Below are 21,632 nucleotides of genomic sequence, written 5' to 3' on the forward strand. Positions count from 1 at the left end.
AAAACAAGTGGGCACGTGCCAAGACAAACAAACACGCTGTGCTTTTTGCTCTGAAAGCTGCTAATCTCAGGCTTTGATAAATGCATTCTGAAAGGGAAGAAGCTCCCATGTTGAGAAGAGCTTTGTTGCTCTAGGTTTGTGCCATGCCCAAAGTGGCATCTCAGTTGTGAGTGTCCTAGAGGAGGTGGCTTTCAGCTCAGTGGTGTCCCAGACTGCCAGGCTTGCTGGGAAGAACTCCTCAGCAGTACAGCAGATCCCTTAGGTGAGATGCACATCTAAGGCATTAGGGTCCATCAGCTCAGAGGTGGCAGTCATGTGTGGCTGAGTGCTGATGGAAGTTCTGCTGGCAGTGATGACAACTGGTCAGTGCGTGATGTGACCTCCTTGTTAGCCTGGATGGGACTTAGGGCTGCAGCAGTAGGTCTCAGTGACCTGATTGGGTCAGGCACCAAATATACCCAGGTACAGTGTCCTAGGTGTGAGAACACATGTCAAGCTTAAAAGCATAGGATGTTTTGTAACCAGAGACCACAGAAACAGAACAAATAAAGTAGTGGTCTCTCTTCAATTAATTTTGTGTGCTGAACCCTATCGTTCTTTTTTTTTCTTCTTTTTTTCATTCTTATTAAAGAAAAAAAAAACAACTTTGATTCTTTGAGTTTGGTTATTAATAAGTCAGTTAAAAAGCCTCAGCCTGAATCCCAAAGGCGGTCTCCCAAAAGGAGACTCGAAAGGAGCAGATAATTGATTTTGGTTAAAAGAGAGGCAGGCTGTATGGCTGTGCTGTCCCAGACTTCAGCCCGGGATATCAATTTCTATTTTATCATCATAAAAAATTCACCAAGTGAAAGAAAACTGTTCAGTACTTGCGTAGAACAGAATTTAAAAATAAACATTTCTACTAATGGCATCTTTTTTTTCTTTTCTTTCTTTTTCCAGAGCAAGACTGAAACCGTGCAGAAAGCTGGCTTTATCAAAGGCCCAGTGTTCAAAGGTGTTGCTTCCAGTCGTTTTTTGCCTAAAGGCACCAAAACGAAGGTTAACCTTGAGGAGCAAGGAAGACAAAAGGTGTCTTTCAGCTTTAGCTTAACCAAGAAAACCTTACCGAACAGATTTCTGCCCGGTCTGGGAAACGAAAAACAAAATGAAACTCCGAACCCCCCAGCAGTACCCACACAGACTGATTTTAACCCCAAAATTAAAATGGACCTTGGGGATGCTGCTGGTTCAGCGGAGGAGTCTTCACCTCCAAAACCGAAGGTAGAACTGGGGAAAATCCATTTTAAGAAACATTTACTTAGTGTCACAACCAAACCCCTCCCGCCAGCCGCAGCAGCAGCTTTACTGCCGCCGCCACCAGCTCTGGCACCGGTAACAGAACCAGTGGCAGCGGCCGCGGACCTTCCATCGGCACCACCACCTCCACCAACGGCATCACCAGCAGCACCAATGCCTGTCCCTGCTGCAGCAGCCTTGCCGCAGCTGCCCGTTACGCTCATGTCGACGCTGTTGCTGTCACCGCCTGCAGAAGCAGAAGTCCCGGCTTCGAAGGAGCTGTGTCACGTGGTCACGAAGGAGGCTCCTGAGCTGGACCTGAAGCAGGATGTGGTATCGCACGGGTTGGAGGAGCACGTGACTCAACACGTGGCCGAGCAGGTGGAAGTAACTCCACAGAAGGAAGATTCCCATATTGGGAAAGATGATGAGGTTTCAGAAAGCTCCAAGGGTGCTTCTCTGTGCTCTAGGAAACAGGGCTCCAAAAGGAAGTTCTCCCAGTCTGATGGCACGTTGCTGGGCTCTGAGTCTGATGAAGATTCTGTGAGGACTTCTTCCAGCCAGCGCTCGCATGAGCAGAAGATATCCAGTGCAGAAAAGGAGAGGGAGCCCAGGAAAAGCTCTTCCTCTCTCAGAGGAGAAGAACTGAAGTCCTCCTCACGCTCCAGATCGGACAGAGATGAAAAGTATTCCAGCTATTCAAAATCAGAACGAGATTCGCGGTATTCATCCTCCCGATCGCGGTCAGACAGAGAGAGAAGGCGAAGCCGGTCCCACTCTCGGTCCCGCTCGGATCGGAGCTCCCGAACCAGCTCTTCCTACTCGAGGTCGGAGCGCTCGCATTACTACGAATCCGACCGCAGGTATCACCGCAGCTCCCCGTACAGAGAGAGGACGAGATACTCCCGCTCGTACGCAGACTCCAGGGGGAGGGAGAGTTCTGATTCGGAGGATGAGTACAGAAGGACGCATTCCAGGTCCAGCGACTCGAGGCGGACGTCGTCCCACTCCTCCTCGTACAGAGAGTCAAGGACTTCTTACTCGAAGTCAGACAGGGACAGCAAAGTAGAGTCATCTTATGCTGACGTGGAGAGGAGAGGAAAGTCTTCTTCAAAAGCGGATAGAGATTCAAAACGGACTTCAGAAAGTGAAGTAACCAAAAGGTGCTCTCCCCTTAACGAGCTCGGGTATCGAAAGGGGACTTCCCATTCTAAGCCTGACAGCAATGTGAATTCTTCCCGTTATAAGTCCACCCCTTCAAAGACCCCTGCACCAAAGCCTGATAAATTTAAAAGTTCTTTCTGTTGTACAGAATCAGTTGAAGAAATAAAACAGCAGTCTAATTCTCTAGATTTAGAGACCTCTTGTTTAAAAAGCAATGAGATCAGAGTGTCCATTGCGAAAAGATTGGAAAGGGAAAAGACGCTTTCTCCATTAAATCAGTTAAATGATTCCCCCACTTTTAAAAAGACAGATGAATCAAAAGCTGCTTTCCCTCACTCAGGGTCTGAGGAACTTGCAGGCAATGAATGCCGTGACAGTGTTAAGGAACAAGAGACTTTAGTAAGGGTAAAGCACGAGCAACTGAGAACATGTTTCCCTATAGAAATGAATATAAATGGGTCCCCAGAGGGTAGCTCTGACGATGTGGCAGCTCCCAGTGCCTCCAAAGCAGAGGATGTCGCTGTATCTTCTGATGATAGTTTGTGCAGGTTGGAAGCATCACACACTGGGAGGACGAGCAGCTCGTATCCGCTGCCGTCGAATGGATTTGAGGGCACGTACGCCCCTCAAGAGCACGAGCCTGACGATTCTCACATACAGTCCAGCGAGTGTAGCAGCCTGTTCAAGGAGGAAGAGGCTCTGGTCCTGGAGCAACAAAGTGAAGCTACGCCTTCACCGGTTGTGAATGTAGATCATTCCAAAATGTCAGTGAAGAAGCTGGATGATCAGGCAGCTCCCTGTGACGAAACCAAAGAACCAGTTTTTTGCTACGTTTCAGATGACGCCGCTCCTTCTTTGTATCATTCAGAAGTTGAAATCGAAGTTGAACCAGCAGATGTAAAAGTGACTTCCGAGGCATTTCTGGACTTGCACGTTGAACCGCAGACGGTGACGTGCGACTATGAAAGCACAGAGGAGCCGAATTCAAAGTCTGCATGTGAAGAGGAGCAGTATCACATTAACCCACCCCATCAAGCTGGCCTAGCTGTGGATAGTTCAAGCAGGGATTCTGCCCAGGACTGCTGTTCACCCGGAATCAGGCAGGACTGTCCTGTTACTCAGCATCCGGAGGAAAACATCCCCTCCGAGGGGGACGGGGCCCCGCCGAGCTGCCCGGGCGCTGGGGAGATGCTTGAGTTGGACGTTCGGCACGTTGACCTGAACTCAACGCAGGGCAAGCTGTCACTCAAGGATGAGCATTCCTATTATTCCCAAGTGCCACTGGAACGCTGCAGCAGAGAGGAGGCCGTGGAAGAAATGGCCGTTGCTACGGAGAGAGTTGGTCCTGATGATCTGAATGAGCAAGGCCAGGGAGCGTCTGCCGAGGATGACGGAGGGAATGAGCCCTTGGTGGCTTCAGCTTTTCCAGATGCTTCGTTTCCATCTTGTGATGTTGTGGTGGCTGCGGAAGAACCAGAAGCCGTAACGCAAACCCCAACGTGTGACAGCAGTGGTGGCGCCTCTGACTTTGCTCCGGCTCCCCATGATGACTATTCTGACACGGCTGAAAGCGACAGCGAGCCGGGCAGCGACGACAGTGAGACAGAGGATTCTGATTCAGATGATGGCGTGCCACGGAAGCGGCTGCAGTCCGTTGTGGTTGTCCCGAAGAACTCGAGCATTGTGATGGAGGACAGCAGCCCCTGCTCCTCGCGGAGCAGCCAGGGCACGCGGCACTACTCTGACCATTGGGATGTTGAGAGGCCAGAACCAAGCAGGCCCTACTATGAGGAGAGGCCAGAGGCTACGGCGAGTAACAACGGGTCCCAGGCTGAGAGCAGGTGCTCTCCGAGGGGGATGGACAAGAGTCCGGCCTCATCTACTGAGCTCAGCAGGAAAGAGGGCGAAGAGCTGCGGGCAGACGTCTGCCAGGCGCAGAGTGATGGCGTGGACAGCACGAGCCAGGCAGACCTGGCGGTGGATTCTCAAGGCAAACCCAACCCAGACGAGAGAATGCTTAATGAGCTCATGTCCATCAGTCGGCCGCTTGGCCGGCAGGAGGAGCAGCCATTTTGCGTGCCTGAGAGCTTTGAGGGCACCGATGAGTCTTGCCATCAGATGAGCTTTTCTAAGCCAGACAGCTGGCAGGGGAGTGGGGGTCTCCATCAGTCTGGCCTCGGAGACTGCTCCAGGGAGGACGGTTTTCATCCAGGGGAGGGAATGGGTGGCGTGAGCTGGGAGCTGCAGGCAGAGAAGCCCAGCAGCACCTATCAGCAGCCAGATAGCAGCTTCGGGGTCTATTCGGGCTATGTGTACCAGCCAGGCACAGGAGCCTACAGCAGTTCTCAGAACTGCTGGCAGGGCAATGGCTACTGGGATGTGAGGTCTGCTGGGCGGCCTGCTGGAGGCAGCTATGAACGAGTTCAAGGACAAGTGCCGGATTCTCTAACGGAGGATCACGAGGAGTACGAGGATGACCGCTGGGATGATGAGTGCAAGGCTGGCTTTCCCAGCCCCTCCAGTAAGTTCCACACTCCCGGGCAGAAAGAGACGGGCTCCGTGCAAGCCCATGAGATCAGCAGCAACTCGAGCAAGGAGCCGGTGTCCGGTGCTGAGAAAAAGGAGGAGGTGAAGTCTTTGGAAAAGAGCGACGTGAAGGAGCGAGGGCCTCCCAAAAAACGACGGCAGGAGCTGGAGAGTGACTCTGAAAGCGATGCGGACTCCAGGGAGAGGAAAAAGGTGAAGGTGGAGGGTGAGCAGGAGGTGGCACCGCAGGACTCCTCCATGGTCGGCCGCCCGTGCATCATGGACGACTTCCGCGACCCGCAGCGCTGGAAGGAGTTTGCCAAGCAGGGGAAAATGCCCTGTTACTTCGACCTCATTGAGGAAAACGTGTACTTGACAGAAAGGTAACTGGAGATTTTTTCTTTTTTCATTTTTGCATGTAACTGTTCTAGATTTCGACTTCTGTTCGATTCTGTGATAGGTTTCTTAAGGCCATACTAGCAACTGGTACAGCAGGGAAGAGACACGTCACATTTCCTGCATCTCAGCACTGCTCTTAGAGGACAAGATGCTGTACCAGAGCTGTAACCACGCTGGATCTTCTCCCAGTGATGGGCCCAGAGAAATGCTGGGGATGGGAGAGTGCAGGAGAAGAATCACTTCTAAACTGTATATCTTGTTCCATGTGGCATCCCCTGTAGTTCCTGTGATGAGGGATTTGTTCACCTGAGATTCCTGCCATCAGCACTGAGTGAACACTTTGTTCTTGTACCCATGCTAGTTTGCAGAAGTGATTTTCTTCCAATTTTTTCTTCCTTTTTTTTTTTCTTCCTTTTGCTGCTCTCTCTGCTCATGTGAACATGGTGAGACCACGTTAGAGCCCAGAGCAGTGTATAGAAGCATCTTCTCTGGGCTTGTCTGCATCTGTTCAGTGTCCCCAAAGGGAAGTCAGGACGTGGGAAAAGTTTTGGATACGTATTTTGGATATGTGCCTTTCCAAAAGCTTTGGGTAATTGCATGTAATTATTTGTCATGTCAGACAAGTTAGTTCAGCTCTGACAGCTGTGATTTAAATTAGCACAGGGTAATGATTGTAGATTATCCTTTAGTGAGAATATTGACCAGGGTGGGGACCTTTGAAAGAAAAGTCTTAGTTCAGAACTGTGGGGTTATTCAATAGGAGCATTGCTTCAGAGCTCAACAACCTCCATCTGTGCCAAAAAATACTCCCTATGGAGTTAGAATGCAGGTAAGAGTCCTTAACAAGTCTGTAACCAAGTCTTATTCTTTGTGCAGCCCTTCTGATAATTCGTGCCCATTTAAAACCTTTGCATTTTTAACATCATCTTACTTGACAGTAAAACAGATTTAATTAGCTAAACCACTCAGTTTGCTGTGTTAAAATTCATCTGTTTTAAAATGATATGTGTGCTCTCCAGTGGTTTATATGTTAAAATTATAGAACATAGATTTTCTCCTGGCTTTGTATCAGTGAAACCAAAGAGAGCATTAAACTGGAAGGGAGCTCTTGGAGATTGTCTTCATGGCATTATTTATGCTAATAGAATATAGTATTTCAAGAGAGGCTAATCAAAGCCTCCTATCTTTCTAATATAAACCTTATAATTTGTCCCGTGTGGTGAGAAGTCTAGCTGTAAGAATCAAGAGTGGCTTCCCTGGAGTTTGGCTTTTTTCACTCGTAAGACAAAATAAAGGGTTTTTAGTCCAGCCTCTGTGTGTGGTGGTGTGTGTGTACACATCTGTGTTGATAGTAAAACTGAGTTGTGTACATTAAGGATAAGTGAAAGCTAAATATCCTGGGATGGCTTTCTGAGAAACAACCTGAGGTGATCTGAAAGCCATCACCTCCTGCTTCAAACCGTGGCCGTAGTTACCCAGAGGTTCTCTGTGGTTGTCCAAAGATAAGTCCAGTTTCTAAAGGATAAATTAATTTCCTTCAGTAACGATTGATAAAAGATTAATTTCTGTACCTGAATAATGTCTTAACTCTTTGTCAATGACCTGTCTTCAACAGAAAGAAGAGCAAATCCCACCGGGATATTAAGCGGATGCTGTGTGAATGCCCTCCTCTCTCCAAGGAAGAACGAGCCCAGGGGGAGGTTGCTTGTGGAGAAGACTGCCTGAACCGCCTGCTCATGATCGAGTGGTGAGTTGGCCAGAGTTGAGCCCTGTTGAGCACGAGATGACTTGGGAGCACCTGGAGGAATTCACACCTTTCTGGTTGCTGGCCACAAGCTGTCGTCGTGCTCCTGTTTTCACTGACTAGTGTGGATTCAGCTTCAGAGCCTGCAGAGAGCATTTAAATCTGACCTTAGGTCTTCCAAACCCAGTATTTTTCTTAGTGCTCTCCTGTAAAACTGACTGCCAGGGCCTGGAGTCCTCTGCTCCTGGGGCTTAATTCGACTTGGTTGTAAGCATGGCTGATGGGAGAGTGTCAGAAATGCAAGTACTGCTCTCTGTGAGTTGCTAATTTTCCTTCATTTTTCCTGGTGCATCTGTGCTCTCCCCAGGGCCATGCAGGCCACTGCTATCATCTTATTTCCCCTCCTGGTTGGGATTGGAAGGCTAAGGGAACTATTGCCTACATGAGGAGGAGGCAGGGATGGGTGCCTGGGGCTGAGGTTGGTAGGCACAGCGTGCAGGTCATAAAGCTGGGTGGAAGGGTAGAAGTTAGCTGCCCTTACTTAATTTAGCCCAGGTACAATGAAATGGGAGATCATGAGATGAGAACTCATGGAAATATGGAGAGAATTAGCTAGTTCAGCCCACTTTGATTATACAACGTACAAGTGCAGTAACATTTGCATTGGAAATGTTTTTATCTTCTTTCCAGAAATAGTCTGCATTTACACGTTGACAGTCAGATGGTTATACTTTTTATAGCAAAACACATTTGGAAGTTTTACACTGAGTTTATTATGGTTACATGGCATCTCCTTCCCATCTCAGCTGTTCCTGTTGCCCATGTTGTGACGATGAGAATTGAGTTGTTCCATTTCCTTCTCCTAGTTCTTCCAGGTGCCCAAATGGTGACTTCTGTTCCAACCGACGCTTCCAGAAGAAGCAGCACGCAGATGTCGAAGTAATCCTTACTGAGAAGAAAGGCTGGGGACTCAGAGCTGCCAAAGATCTCCCATCGTAAGCTTTTGCTCTTTGGATGATGTAGTTGTGCTGTTTGATTCCTTTGATTTCCTCGTGCATGGGAAATAAGTTGCTGACGTTATCCTTGCAGTTTTACATGCTGCCCTCGTGCTCTGTCAAGGGTTCCTCTCACTTACCTGCACGTATTTGTCCTCACTGTGCATTGGATCACCCACTCTGGTTTTACTCTCTTCCACCAAAGTTTACTACAGTTCTCAGTAGGGTTCTTGGCAAGCTTGCCTCTACCTTCCTCTTGTATTTAGTGTGTTCCCTTCTCCCTGTTGCTTGGCTTAAGAGAAGCATGTTCTCTTTGCATCCATTTTCTTCACCACCTCTAAGCTTACCCTCTTCTTGAGTCTGCTTCCTTCCATGAAGGACTACATGGAGAACCCATGGGGTCTTTTCCTCCCTTGTTAGTCCATCCTTAGCTAACTGCTGTTCTTCTGAGTGCTTGTTTTACACTGGTGGTGCTCACAGTTCCAACTCTGGTTTTGACTTGTCTACGTGTAGCTGAACCCAGATGTTAACTCGCACACCATGGCTGGCTGCATGCTGTTACCTTGTGTCTGACACAAAAGAATACCAGGGCCTGAACACCAAAGTTTCAGTGTGGATGAACCCATCTGCTTCCTCCTAGGCTGGCAGCAGAATGGATGCCAGTATTTTTGAAATTCCAGTTCTGTTCTGAACCTGGCACACTCCAAAGCTAAGTGGGAGGAAGCATAGTGCCAGGTCCATTTTCCTGTGCAGGTGTGGTGCAGGGAGCAGGCATGGGACAGAGGTAGGACAGACCGAGGAGGTGCTGGGATCCTTTGCCATGGTGCCTTCATATCATCACAGCAGTAAAAAGAGCTTTGGGTCAGGCCTCCAGAAACAGAATAGCAGTGTGTATGTCTGAGCCTGGATACACTCTGGAATTGTCATGCAGGAATCAGATGTGAAGCTCAGCAGATGAGTAACAAAAGGCTTTGTAGGACAGCTCACCTTGCTGCCAGAAGCAGTGCTGTGCACTGGGAGTTTCACCAGGCTCTGATTTGCATTTCAGAAAGCTGTGGGATGGGCATGGTGAGCCTGTTCAGCCTCAAGGGCATGAGGGACTGTGATCTTTAAGACAAGAGTTTAATTGTGCAAAGGTTTTCTGTAACTCAGGTTATTTTAGTGAGTTTCCGTGGAGACTGATTTTTTTGCTGCAGGGAAAGACAGATGTCTGGTAAGGAATCCAGGATTGGGTTCTGGCACTCTTGGAAAACTGTAGATCTCATGTAGGTCTTTTTTTACTGCTATATCAAATATGTGAGACTAATTAATGGAATCGTGGAGTCGTTTAGGTTGGAAAACACCACTGAGATCACCAAGCCCAACCCCAGCCCATCCCACCATGCCCACTGATCATGTCCCCAAGTGCCACATCTCCATGGTTCTTGAGCACCTCTAGGAATGGTGACTTCACCATTTCTCTGGGCAAAGACAGTGAGAATCATAGCAGCAGAAGGCAGATATGGGGGCTCTCAAAGCCAAAGAGGGGTGATGCAGCCAGAAGGAGACCACTCCCACCTGGCTGGGGATGGTCAGAGACATTTCTAGCTCTGCTCTGCTCTCCTCCTGCCCTCAGGTTTCCAGGCTTGGAGTTCTGTGGGCAGGAGTGCTCTCCATCCAACGGGGAGCTGGGCAGGGGCTGCTGCCTTCTGCTGTTTAAGCACAAGGGAAGAGAGTTGAAGGATTCAGGGTGGCATTAAGCAAGGGAAAATGTAGGACAAGTAGCTTAGCAGTGTGTTGTGATAGGCTGGGGTTGGGGTAACTGGTTGTGCTCCTCCATCTCTGCTTGAAGTTTCATCTTTCCTAGGATTAAAAAGGGCTTTTTATCAACCCCACGTTTTGCCCACCATATCAACAAGGTGCAGGCAGGTTTTCCATTTCATTTTGGGAAAACCATCCAGCAGCAGTGTATTTCCTTAACTTTCTTTGTTGTCCTCTGCACGTTGCCCCCCAGATTGGGTTCTTTTAGAGAACAATCATTGCTTGTAGTGTTGTTCTTGCTTCTGGGCCTTTCACTCTGATGCTCCTGGTGGTTCGAGTGTCAAAAATGAGTTAATCTGAACGGCCTGAGATGAGAACTGGTACAGAGTGCTGTACCAAGAGAACAAGCTTGTCTCAATAGCAGTTAATTTCCATTCTCTGGTGCTAATGAGTGATGCTTTTTTCCCCCTGTGCTTTCCAGAAACACTTTTGTGTTGGAGTACTGCGGAGAGGTGCTGGACCACAAAGAGTTCAAGGCACGTGTGAAGGAGTACGCCCGCAACAAGAACATCCACTACTACTTCATGGCCCTGAAGAACGACGAGGTGAGCAGGGAGCCCACCAAAATGCTGGGCATCCAGAGGGGCTGGCTGGTGGGCTTAGCCCCAACTCAGTGTGAGCACCCAGCGTCCTCAGAGCAGGTGGTGTGGGAGAAGAGAATTTGTCTTTCTGTCCAGCAGCTTTGGAAAGGATGGAGTGATGGGCTCTGTTGGGGGAAACCACACCTCTGTGAGGTGCTTGGAACTGAATTTATTTATTTGTTACCAAAATAAACCAGTCTAGGGAACATATCAACAGGAATCCAAGTTTTCTTACTTTACAGAAGTAACTTCATTGGTCCACCTTGAGCCAGTAGAGTCCTCACCAGAAGTTCTTCATGTGCTTCAGCTTATCAGCAGTTTGGGGTCTGTGGAGTGATGGAGCTGTGATGCAGAGCTGTGGCACTGCCTACCTTGAGCTTTGGCTCGCTGGGAACAAGGGATATAAATAGAAATGCAATACCCAATTCTGCTCATCACTTCTGTCGAGATTTTTTTGGGTCTTGGGATTTTTACAGAAAATGAACTAAAAATACTCCCAAGCTCTTTTTTTTTTTTCTTTTTCCTTTTTTTGCCCTCCACGTAAGCAGTTCTGGTAGGTGCCATGGGATTGTGATGTGATCACAAGGCATCTTGCCCAGTTAAGAAAGGGAGAGCACAGTGATCCATGGGGCAGTCTTCCCATTAAGACACAATCTGTGGGGCTCCACCAGCCCTGATACCCATACTCTGTATCAGAGGGTCAGAAACTGATGCTGCAAACTCAGAATCCCCACCAAACCAAAGGACTCAGTATCAATCTGTGACGAGAACTAAGAACCACATATCATTTCTTCTTTTTGAGGGGCACTTATTATCCCTATGAAATCCATTCTCTCCCAGTTAAATAATGCTAACAGTGCAGGAGGAAAGGGTGGTGACTTCTGCAGTGATCACGTTCTCCTTCAGCCGTGCTGTGTTTCCAGATATGCTGCTCCATATTTCTGCCTCGTGCCTAGGGAGGGCAGTCTGTTTCATTATATTTGTTATTTCCTTTCCAGATAATAGATGCTACCCAGAAAGGAAACTGCTCTCGTTTTATGAACCACAGCTGTGAACCAAACTGTGAGACACAAAAGGTAAAGTGCTGGATCAAAGCTGCTGCTGCTGCCTCTCACTTGGCTGCCCTGTGACTTAGCAAGCTCCAAGTGAAAGGCATTTCTCCTTTATCTTTCTGTCTCTTTGTTTTTTTTTTGATGTAGCTTCTTGTTAGTCAAATATAAACAGCCACCATTGAAATGGGCAAGTATGGCGGGCTCAGTTAGCAAAGCTTAAATGTAACACTGTTGCTTTGAGGATTTGTCTTGCTAATTTCATGCAAAAAAAGAAGCCAAGGCTGGCTGTTTTAATAACCATTGTCACTTTTTTTTCCTTGCCTTAGTGGACTGTGAATGGGCAGCTCAGAGTTGGGTTCTTCACCACCAAGCTGGTCCCCTCGGGCTCCGAGCTGACCTTTGATTACCAGTTCCAGAGATACGGGTAGGTTCCATCTCTCCCTCTGCTTCAAGTGTTGCAAGTTACAATTTTTGTGAGCATTGATGCAGTGAAGAAATCATGCTCCAAAGCAGAGCCTCATCTAGCAGAACAGTTAGAAATCAATGGGAATTCAACTGCATGAAATACTTCCTGGATAAAGTTTCTCTGTTTCAAACAGAAGAGATTTGAAATCACTTTATTTTCTTTTTCTCCCACTTTATCCCATCTCTCCCCAATGGAAACTTCCCAGATAATGATCTGACTGTTTCTTTCCTCAATCTAACCATTAATTGCCTGAGCTTTAGACTTTGCCATGTTCTTAAATAAAGCCTCTTCATTCTTTCCCACCCACTACTGTTTTACAACTTTGCAAATACTTGCAAGAGCTGTGAAAGCCCAGCAGATAGCACATTCCTTCTCTCTGTCTGACTGCACATGTGCAGAATGCAGCGTGGGCTTTGCTCTCGTGCACTTGAGCTCAGTATTTTCTATTGCTGCTCATCCAGGCATCCTGCAAAGTATTTCACTCTCTTTGACATGATTAGCACAAAATGGCATCTAGCTGTTTTGAAACGTGCAATTATGAGATTAGCTGTAGATCTGTTGTATAATCCCTAGGCATCTTTACCAAATACTGTTTTTTTTTAATGAGTGTTTCTTCCTTCTGGATCCTGCTTTCTGCAGCAATATAAGGATCAGAACTGAGTTTTTAGTTGTAGGCTGATTTGTGCTAAGATTCAGATACTGCCATGCAGTTTTCTGTTCCAGGTGGTAGTCAGGCATAGACCATAGAATCACTGAGGTTGGAAAAGACCTCTGAGGTCATGAACCCAACCCATCCTCACCATGCCCACTCACCCATGCCTGGTGGTGCCACATGTGCTCCTTTCTTGGAAAGCTCAGATCTCTGAAGATGAGACAGTACCTGGCCTGATGGCTCATTAGAATCCCCAGGTGGGATTTGTCTGCTTGGATTTGCTTATCAGAAAGTGTATCAGCCCATGCAAGCTGTGCTGTGTGCTGTGAGTGGTGGGGGCAAGGCCTTGCTAGGGGCTGATGGTCTTACCCTAAAGGTAGGTGGCCAAGTGCCCAATCAGCCCAGGTTCCAAGTGGCTGCTCATTGCACTCATCTTCCACCTGGTCTGGTCTTTTGCTGTATTGGCTGACTTGGTATCTCCTGTATTTGAGGTCAGTCTCTGTAGTCTCTGTCTCACTGGAGTTTCTAGATCTCGTCTCACATGTCTCCTTCCTCATCTTCTGCTTCATATAAGACACTGCAGCTTCTCTGTTAGTTACTGCTGATACTGCACGGCCAACTTCCTCCAGTCAGTTCTGCATGTCACACAGAATGATAGAATCATTAAGGCTAGAAAGGATCAACTCTGATCACCAAGTCCAACCATCAGCCCATCCCCACTACTCCAATCAAAAGGCATGCTCTCAAGCAGTTCTGGCATATCATAAAATCATCATAGAATCATTGAGTTGGAAGGGACTCATAAAGGCCATCTGGTCCAACTCCCCTGCAACAAACAGGGGGCACCCACAGCTTGCTCAGAGCCCTGTCCAGCCTGACCTTGAATGTCTCCAGGCATTGGGCATCCACCACTGTGCAATGTTGGTTGATTGCAAGGTGTGGTGTGAGGTTAATGGATCCAACTCTCCAGCCTTTTCCTTTCTGGATTTTACGTCTTGACCTGGCCTGGAAGTGTACCAGGCTTTGGCTTTCTGTGGAAACAACAGGGAATCACAGCAGCTGGTTAAGAATTGATGGGTTTATTTGAATTTTTAGTGGGTGGAATGAAAGGCCTCGCCATGCAGGAAGGCATGGAGCTGAGAACTGTGCGAAGAGCAGAGAACTGGGGAAGTAGCAGTCTGGGTCTGGGCAGCCTTGCTTTGCAAGACAGTGCAAACCATCTGCGAAGATGGGATGTGAATGTTTTCCATATTTCCTTCTAGCTGCTTAGCAGGAATTTGAAGAACAATGGAAAGAAAAGAGACAAAGAAGTGCCAGAAGTGTCAAGGCAATGTGGTTAATGGTCTTTCCTCACTGCAGTATCAGGATTAAGATACGACAACGGGCCGTGAGTGCAATGGATTCCTTATTTAACTGTGTGTTACTTCTGTCCCCAAACAGCAAAGAAGCTCAGAAATGTTTCTGTGGCTCGGCCAACTGCCGGGGCTACCTGGGAGGAGAGAACAGGGTCAGCATCCGGGCTGCAGGGGGGAAGATGAAGAAGGAACGCTCGCGTAAGAAGGATTCGGTGAGTGGGATTCACCTGGGTGTCTGGTTTTTTTTTTTGTTGGTTTTGTCACTGAAACACAGCACTGTTGAGGACATTACCTGAAATTGGACAGCTAAAATGCTGCCATCCTCAAGCTGGGATGGTGAAATCTGAACCTCTAATTGCTTTGGCCTAGAGGCAAGTCAGTGCTGAGGAGCTTGTGTGAACAAGCACTGTGTTCTCTCTGAGTTAGTTCCAGTTGTGTCTGCAGCTGGATGTGAATGAAATAAGGGATTGAAATCCAGTCTTTTTAAAGCCTTTTTATAGCTCCTCATGCATATAAACCTCTTCAAGTGGTTACATGAGCCTATTCTCTGCCCTGAATGGCACTGATGGATTTATGAATGCAGGAAGCAGTCAGGACGAGTTCTTAGAAGCACTTTGCACTCAGGAAGAAGTGATGTGCACTCCTTTGAGCTCCTACAAAACAGAATTTTTCTCTGCCTGAGGAGAGAAAGCACCATTCCTACCAGTAGCATTTGTTACCTGCTCCTTTGGGAGGTGCTGCCTTTGAAAATGCCAGCTTCATTTTCGCGTGCTGAAATCCTGAGAGTCAGGAAGCCAAGAAATCAGAAGTCATTTGTGAGTGGTTTTAACATGCTTATTAGTGCCACTGAGCAGCGAGCTAAACAGGGAAGGTCGGTGTTTCAATGTCTGCATGGAGAGCAGTGCAAACACTGGTTGTGGTTATAAATGTGAATAGGATGTTTAAGGAATCATTGCAGTTAAACAGTTATGGTCATTTGGTGCACATCTGTTTTCCTATGTGAAAAGGTAAACGTCCAAGTGGAAGCATTTTGGGCACACGCTTGGAAATTCCCCTGCAGAGCACTGTGCACATGGCACGGATGTATATCTACATCTCAAATGTGCTATTCATTAGGAGAAATGCTCGTTAGGGCTGGGGATGCCTTGGTGTTGCGTGCGGGTACGGTTACAGGACAGACTGCCCTCTGTGCCTTCCATTTGGGGTGGTGTAAAGAGAGCTGATGGGAACACTGCACTTCTGTATGGTATTTCAGGTCTAAACAATGTTGAATGAAACCCATAATATTCCAGATAAAAGCAACCCAACTGAGTCAAATTAAAGCCAGACTTCTGTCTTACAGTATGTGAGAATGAATCGGGAGGGACTTGTGCTGCCCTTCAGGGCCAAGGGAAGGAGCTCTTAGCATCATGTAGGGTGGCCTGATCATGGCTTTCTGTCCTCCCCGTAGGTGGATGGGGAGCTGGAGGCACTGCTGGAGAACGGGGAGGGCCTCTCAGACAAGAACCAAGTTCTCAGCTTGTCCCGGCTGATGGTGCGCATCGAGACCCTGGAGCAGAAGCTCACCTGCCTCAAGCTCATCCAGGTGAGCAGCTCCAGTCTGGGGTGGGAGGGAATTGCTGGGTAAGCAGTGCCTTGTAGCCATCATTCGAAGAAGAAGGAGAAAGTAAGATGAAAAGGGTGTCTCAGTGGTGCCAGCACCGCCAGTGTGAGCCGAGCAGCTCTGCTTCATTGATAGATGGTGTGTAATGCTTGGCCTGGTTTTGTGATTCCTCTGAATCAGTGCAGGTCACCTGCAGCCCACCTACAGGGCAGCATGTTACCCTGTGAAGTTTTGTTCTGCAGCATGAGCCACTCATTAATAGTCATAAACTTCTGCTGCATGCGATATTGCCCCCAAAGCAGCAGCCACATCCAGCTGAGCTGCATCAGACACGTGCCAGTCTTGGCTCTGTGTTTCATGTGGCAGTGAGTCTGACAGGCAGCATTGGCCACCTCAGGGTGTGGATAACAAATGTAGGTTTTGCTGGTGAGTTGCTGACCCTTCTGTGTCACTTTGGCCCACGCAGAACACGCATTCACAGTCCTGCCTGAAGTCCTTCCTGGAGTGCCACGGCTTGTCACTGCTGTGGATCTGGATGACAGAGCTGGGCGACAGCAGGGGAAGCACCGCCAACAACCTCAAGCTGCAACTGGAGGTCAGTGGTTCCCTTAATTCTGTCAGGTTGGAAGCTTTCATAATGATTTTGCTAATTGCTCACAGCACGTCCGTTTAAATATTATGTATTTGATAGTATTGCACGCCAAGTGTTGGTGCAAACAAACTGCAGGTATCCTCACAGCCACAGCGTGGAACTCCTGCTTTAAGGGATGTTCTGAATACGTGGAAGGAATTTGCTTCTGTGGTTCTTCTTAGATTTCTGAGTTAGTGACATGAGCCAGACTTAAACAGCAGTGGCAGCAATCTTTATTTATTCCATACTGAACTACAGAGGCAGTTTGAGGTATTGCTTTGATGGGCTGAAGTGGAACTTTAATACTTCTGTCTTCTGTGTACACTTCAGCATCGCATGCAAAACACATCTGGAAGTTCCTTTCTTAAAGATGCATCTATAGAACTTTGCTGTGGATTTCGGAGAGCGTGCCCAGCCTTGAGGCCAAGGACAGAAAACAGAGCTCAGGGAGCCCATCCTATCAGTAACTCCTGCTTCGTGCCCCCGAGGTGGTGGCAACGCCTGGCAGCTCTTCTTCCTTAGCTCAGCATGGTTTTTCTCCTTCAGCATTCTGAATGAGTTGTGCCATCCTCCTGATCCCAAGAGAAATGATGTCTGACAGCCCCATACTGCTGAAGAGATGGCATTGAAGGCAAGCCACCTTTGGCAGCCATATACTTCTCCTCTTCAGAAGTATCCAGCACACTGTTCAGATGAGGATTTGATTGCCCTGTTGCATTAGAGTAGATTCAGGCACTCAGCATCGTTGTTCTCAAAGACAGAGCTGCTCCCCACGAGTGTTAAGAGGGCATCTGAGTCACTGTGTCATTGGTGGCTTGGTCTCCACTCTTCATGAATCTGATCACACCATGCTGACTATACAGGTTTAAGTTTTATGGCTTTAATATACTCTTAAAATCTGTGCAATTCTTAACAAATGAGGCTGTGATAAAGGTCAGGTCACACTTGCATTTTTTTTTTCTCCTTTAGTTTTTACATTGTTTGAAGAGAGTTTGTCTTTGGTCACCAGCTTCCCAGGGCCAGAAACCAACACAGTGCCCTAAGAGTATCTTCTGTCCTTTGCTCCTGGAGGACTGATTTTTAAGGAGGAGCAAGTCGAAAAGCTGGGCAACTTCAAGCACTGGAAAAAGCGTGGCTGTGTCTTGCTTCAGAGTCAAATCTTCAAATCCCTGTTTGTCAGGGATCTGACCTCTGCTTTTGAGAGAGAGGCTGCTGAAGTCACTATAATATATATGTTCTGAAGTCTCTGAGATTTTCTTTAGTGCCCATCCAGCCACGTGACAGCACATTTGACCAGCGACTGCTGAGCTGTGCTGGTTGTCCTGGGAATGGCTGTGGCCATCTGTAAGTCCTGAGCTCTTTGAACGTGGCGTATTGCAACTCTGTGCTCACTGCTTTCTGCTCCTGGTTTGCTTGCTCTCCAACAAAAAAGTGGAGAAAAAAGGGACGCTGCTGTCCCCAGCTCGTGACCAGGTTGGGTATCAGGGAGAACTTCTCTCAAAGAGTGGTGATGCAGTGGCACAGGCTGCTGTGGCACTGATGGACGTGGTCAGTGGGCATGGTGAGCTGGGTTGGGGTTGCACTTGGTGACCTTAGAGGTGTTTTCCAACTGTAATGATTCTGTTTTATGATCCTGTTCACATCAATTATTTCTTGAGAAAGGGGAATTGTTCCAGGTGTGAGGGAGCTATGAATTCTGCAGCTCTTAACAGCTGTGACTCTGCCTTTGCAATTAGATTATGAAGACGCTGGAGCTGCTGCCCATACCCACCAAAAACATGCTGGAGGAGAGCAAGGTGCTTCCCATCATCCAACGCTGGGCTCAGACCAAGAGTGCCATCCCACAGCTCAGCGAGGGCGATGGATACTCGAGTGAGAACACGTCGCGCGCTCACACGCCGCTCAACACGCCAGAGCTGTCTGCCAAGCAGAGTGCTGAGGGAGACACGGATACCCCCAAGAAACTGGTGTTCCGGAGGCTCAAAATTATCAGTGAGAACAGCATGGACAGTGCCATCTCGGATACAACTAGTGAGCTGGAGGGGAAGGAAGGCAAAGAGGACCTGGACCAGCTGGAGGTTCCCCCGACGGAGGTGTCAGAGGAGCAGCAGCCGCAGCAGGAGGTGAAAATGGCCGCGGATCCACCGGTGGAGAGCAGCAAGCCTCAGGAGCTGGAGGCTGAGCCTGAAGCAGAGGTCAAGGAGAGCAATGGCACCAAGCTGGAGGAGCCCATCACGATGGAAACGCCATCTCAGGACGAAGAGGAAGGCGTTTCTGACGTCGAGAGCGAGAGGAGCCAAGAGCAAACAGACAAAATTGTGGATGTGAGCGACTTGGCCACCAGGCTGCTCGACAGCTGGAAAGACCTGAAGGTAAGAAGCACCCTGCTGCACCTGCATCTGCAGCACCTCTGCCCTTGCTGAACAACACGCAGCGCTGTTGTGGTTGAGCGCACGCAGGGCTGAGGTGCATTCTGTTGGTAAACTTTGACAACTGGGATTGCCATTTGTACGTGATGAGCTTTTCCAGGTGCTTTCTGTGTATACCCTTTCATTGCAAGCTACCCTGTCTGTGATTCACAGTAGGCTTTTCTGTGCTGTGCACTGAAAGGAGCAGCTTAGTATGGCCACCACAAAGGCATCTTGACCACCTAGTTAGAATTTTTAGACTGTTTAGGGAGAGGGCAGCTCTGAGTTCTCAGCTAGTCAGAAAAAGGCTAGCAGCAGTGCCACAAGCATTTTTGGTTGGCATGGCCCAGTATCCATCACTGTTGATACAAACTGACCATCCATCAGCTCTCGAGTTATCAGAAGATGGTCAGTGTTTCCTGTTCTGCAAACATCTGTTTTACATCTGCAATATAGAAAGCCCCCAGAAACCATTGGTTGGCAATTTCCATTCTCTTGGTGGCAGCTTAAAGCTGGGTTCTCCTCTAGATGTTTGTAGTTGGTGTTTAGATCAGGTGAATACTTAGATTTTTGGATGTTAATCTGAGCCTTTGAAGGTAGCTGCTCGCCGTTTTGCTTCCACTGAGCTCTTCTTAGAGCAGATAACTCAAGAGAAGGGTTTGAGGGCTACTGGTTGCCTTCTCCAGGACTGAGCAACTGTCCCTGAGCACTGTAGGTGGCCTTCTTGGCCACTCCATCTTTAGCCAACAGCTATCTTGCATGAGGTTGAGGACACAGATCTGTAACTTGCCACTCAGTGCTTGAGGCATTTTCTGGGGCTTTCATTAGGTCTTTGAGAGCTTTCATCCATCAACTGTTTCTATAGGATTGTATTTCATGGGAAAACAAAGAGGGTGGGAGCTTTAATTTGTAAGTATTAAAGCAGCATTTGCTGAGGACCCTGCAAAGCCGAGGCAGTTCCCTGCCACGAGGCTCTGAGTGCTGTCCTCACCAACGTCACCAAAGTCAGATGAGAAAAAAGGGACCCTTGCAGTTTCCCAGTGCTGCTGCCCTGCAGCTGAGTCCCTGCCAGACCAAACGAGGATGTCTTGGTGGAGCTCTTCTGCACTTCTCCTAATCAAGCATCTGCCCAGTTTTAATCAGTAATCTTTAAGCACGTTTACGTTTTACAGTGCATCAGTTGGGTCAAGAGTTCTTTGCCTATTGAAATGGATAATGCAAAATGATTTAGGTTGATAAAAATGGTTGGTGCCCATAATGCAGTGCCATAATGTGCAGGTGGAGGAGACTGCAGTGAGCTTTGGGTCCTTGAACCTTCACTCGTGTTGTTTAGCTGTCATAGGTGCATTCATTAACATCTGTAAAACATACCTTGAGTTTTACTTAAGATCAATCTTACCTTAATCTCTGAATTTTTCGGAACAATCTCATGCTGTTCAAGTTTTGAAGAATTGTTTGAGCACTGGCACAGGTTGCCCAAGGAGGCTGTGGATGCCCCATCCCTGCAGGCATTCAAGGCCAGGCTGGATGTGGCTCTGGGCAGCCTGGGCTGCTGGTTGGTGACTGTGCGCATAGCAGGGGGTTGGAACTGGATGAGCACTGTGCTCCTTTTCAACCCAGGCCATTCTGATTCTGTGATTCATAATCATTCCTCTAACTGGGGGAAGAAGTAAGCCTTTACCATATAGAATGTGAACTAAAGTGTGTATCTGCAGAGAAGTTATGCTGTGCTTCATGTTCCTTCCCCTCTCCTCTACACGAAGTCGATCTGTGGCATATTGATCCCTAGGTTTTAACCTGCAGACTCCTTGTGTGTGCCTCATGGGTTATTTAAGTGACACTGTCAGGTTAAATTTGGGGTTACATTGAAACAGAGCCCTTTCTTGTTCACCACTAGTACTTGGGGTTGTTGAAACTGAGAGCTAAGCTAGTTGCTGTGCTGGAGATGCACCTGCTCTGGACCACCCATACAATCCTTTAATTGCAGCCAGAGGTTTTTACATGCTGCAGCGTTTAAACTTCAAGCAGCAGACAAACAATGCTCAAAAGTGCTCAGAAAAAAAGTGGGAAGTTGCATAAAATGAGGAACTTCCCTTGAATATTGCTCTGCCATGCTAACACCATGTGCTGCATCCCAGCCTGAGTTATCTCTGGAGCCAGGAGGAGCTCAAGGTTGGGCACAGTGGGAGCCCTCAGCCGTCAGTTTGGGATGTGGACTCGCATCCCCTCTGTGTCTGTTGCAAGGGATTGATTATCGTGAGGATGCCACCAACCCACTGCAGCGTGTGCTCGGGGTGAGGGTGTTTGTGGTGTAGCCAGTCAAGCAGCATTATACCAAAAAAAGTCATTTTTCTCCTGCAAACCATATCCCCATCGTGGCACTCTGAGTTAACTGCTTCTGTCCGCCTTCCACCTGTAGGGACGCTGCCCAATGCTAACGGTGGTGCAGCCCTAAATGACCAAAGGAAGCTGGCTGGGGTGGTTGGGAGGGGGGTCTGAAACCTCGGGACTTAAGCTTTGTCCTCTCCAGTGGTGCTGATGACCCCCTTTGTAATTTCACCCATTTCCATCCAGCTTCTCAGGGCAGCGAGGAGCTTGTTAACATCACCAGCTGACCATGTGTCACCTTTTCTCAACTCCATTTTCAACTCCGTGCTGAAGAAGGGAGAGAACGTAGCGTGCGTGCTGTGAAGAAACGGGAAGATGGTTGGGAAGCTGGATGGTGCATGAGCAATTTAATAGGTGAAAAGAGGACAGAGGTGGTTAACTCAGTGATGCCGGCGTTATTTTGGTGCGTCCATTGCCGGCAATGGACGTCGCTCCGAGAAAATCCCCACCCCTGGCACGAAAGGATTAAGTGAGCTATCTTTTTCTATACCTCTACACACAGGCCAGCTGCCTTGGCTCTCAGGGCTGCTCCTTGCCCCACAAGGAGCAATGCCACTGCTGTACATCCACCACATCACACACCCACCACGTCC

The 21,632-nt window shown here is 48.2% G+C and overlaps 1 protein-coding gene across 2 annotated transcripts in view; it reads left to right on the top strand.

Annotated features, from left to right (window-relative positions):
- Nucleotides 1-21,632, top strand: part of SETD2 (SET domain containing 2, histone lysine methyltransferase) — a 53,846-nt gene that overhangs the window by 14,640 nt on the left and 17,574 nt on the right. Inside the window, exons 3-13 of one of the 2 annotated variants that reach the window (XR_006181736.1) lie at nt 940-5,348; nt 6,980-7,111; nt 7,975-8,103; nt 10,325-10,448; nt 11,483-11,560; nt 11,863-11,960; nt 14,095-14,221; nt 15,460-15,594; nt 16,079-16,207; nt 17,980-18,615; nt 21,226-21,393. Coding sequence is in view for 1 of the 2 variants with exons in the window: in XM_042888082.1 (XP_042744016.1) it covers nt 940-5,348; nt 6,980-7,111; nt 7,975-8,103; nt 10,325-10,448; nt 11,483-11,560; nt 11,863-11,960; nt 14,095-14,221; nt 15,460-15,594; nt 16,079-16,207; nt 17,980-18,615 (5,997 nt within the window). In the remaining variant the exon portion in view is untranslated. The remainder of the gene's footprint in view (nt 1-939; nt 5,349-6,979; nt 7,112-7,974; nt 8,104-10,324; nt 10,449-11,482; nt 11,561-11,862; nt 11,961-14,094; nt 14,222-15,459; nt 15,595-16,078; nt 16,208-17,979; nt 18,616-21,225; nt 21,394-21,632) is intronic. The other variant, XM_042888082.1, reaches the window with a different exon arrangement.

This window comes from Lagopus leucura, unplaced genomic scaffold (assembly GCF_019238085.1).
Source record: "Lagopus leucura isolate 7727_CA_CO unplaced genomic scaffold, USGS_WTPT01 Super-Scaffold_100157, whole genome shotgun sequence".
Lineage (NCBI taxonomy): Eukaryota > Metazoa > Chordata > Aves > Galliformes > Phasianidae > Lagopus > Lagopus leucura.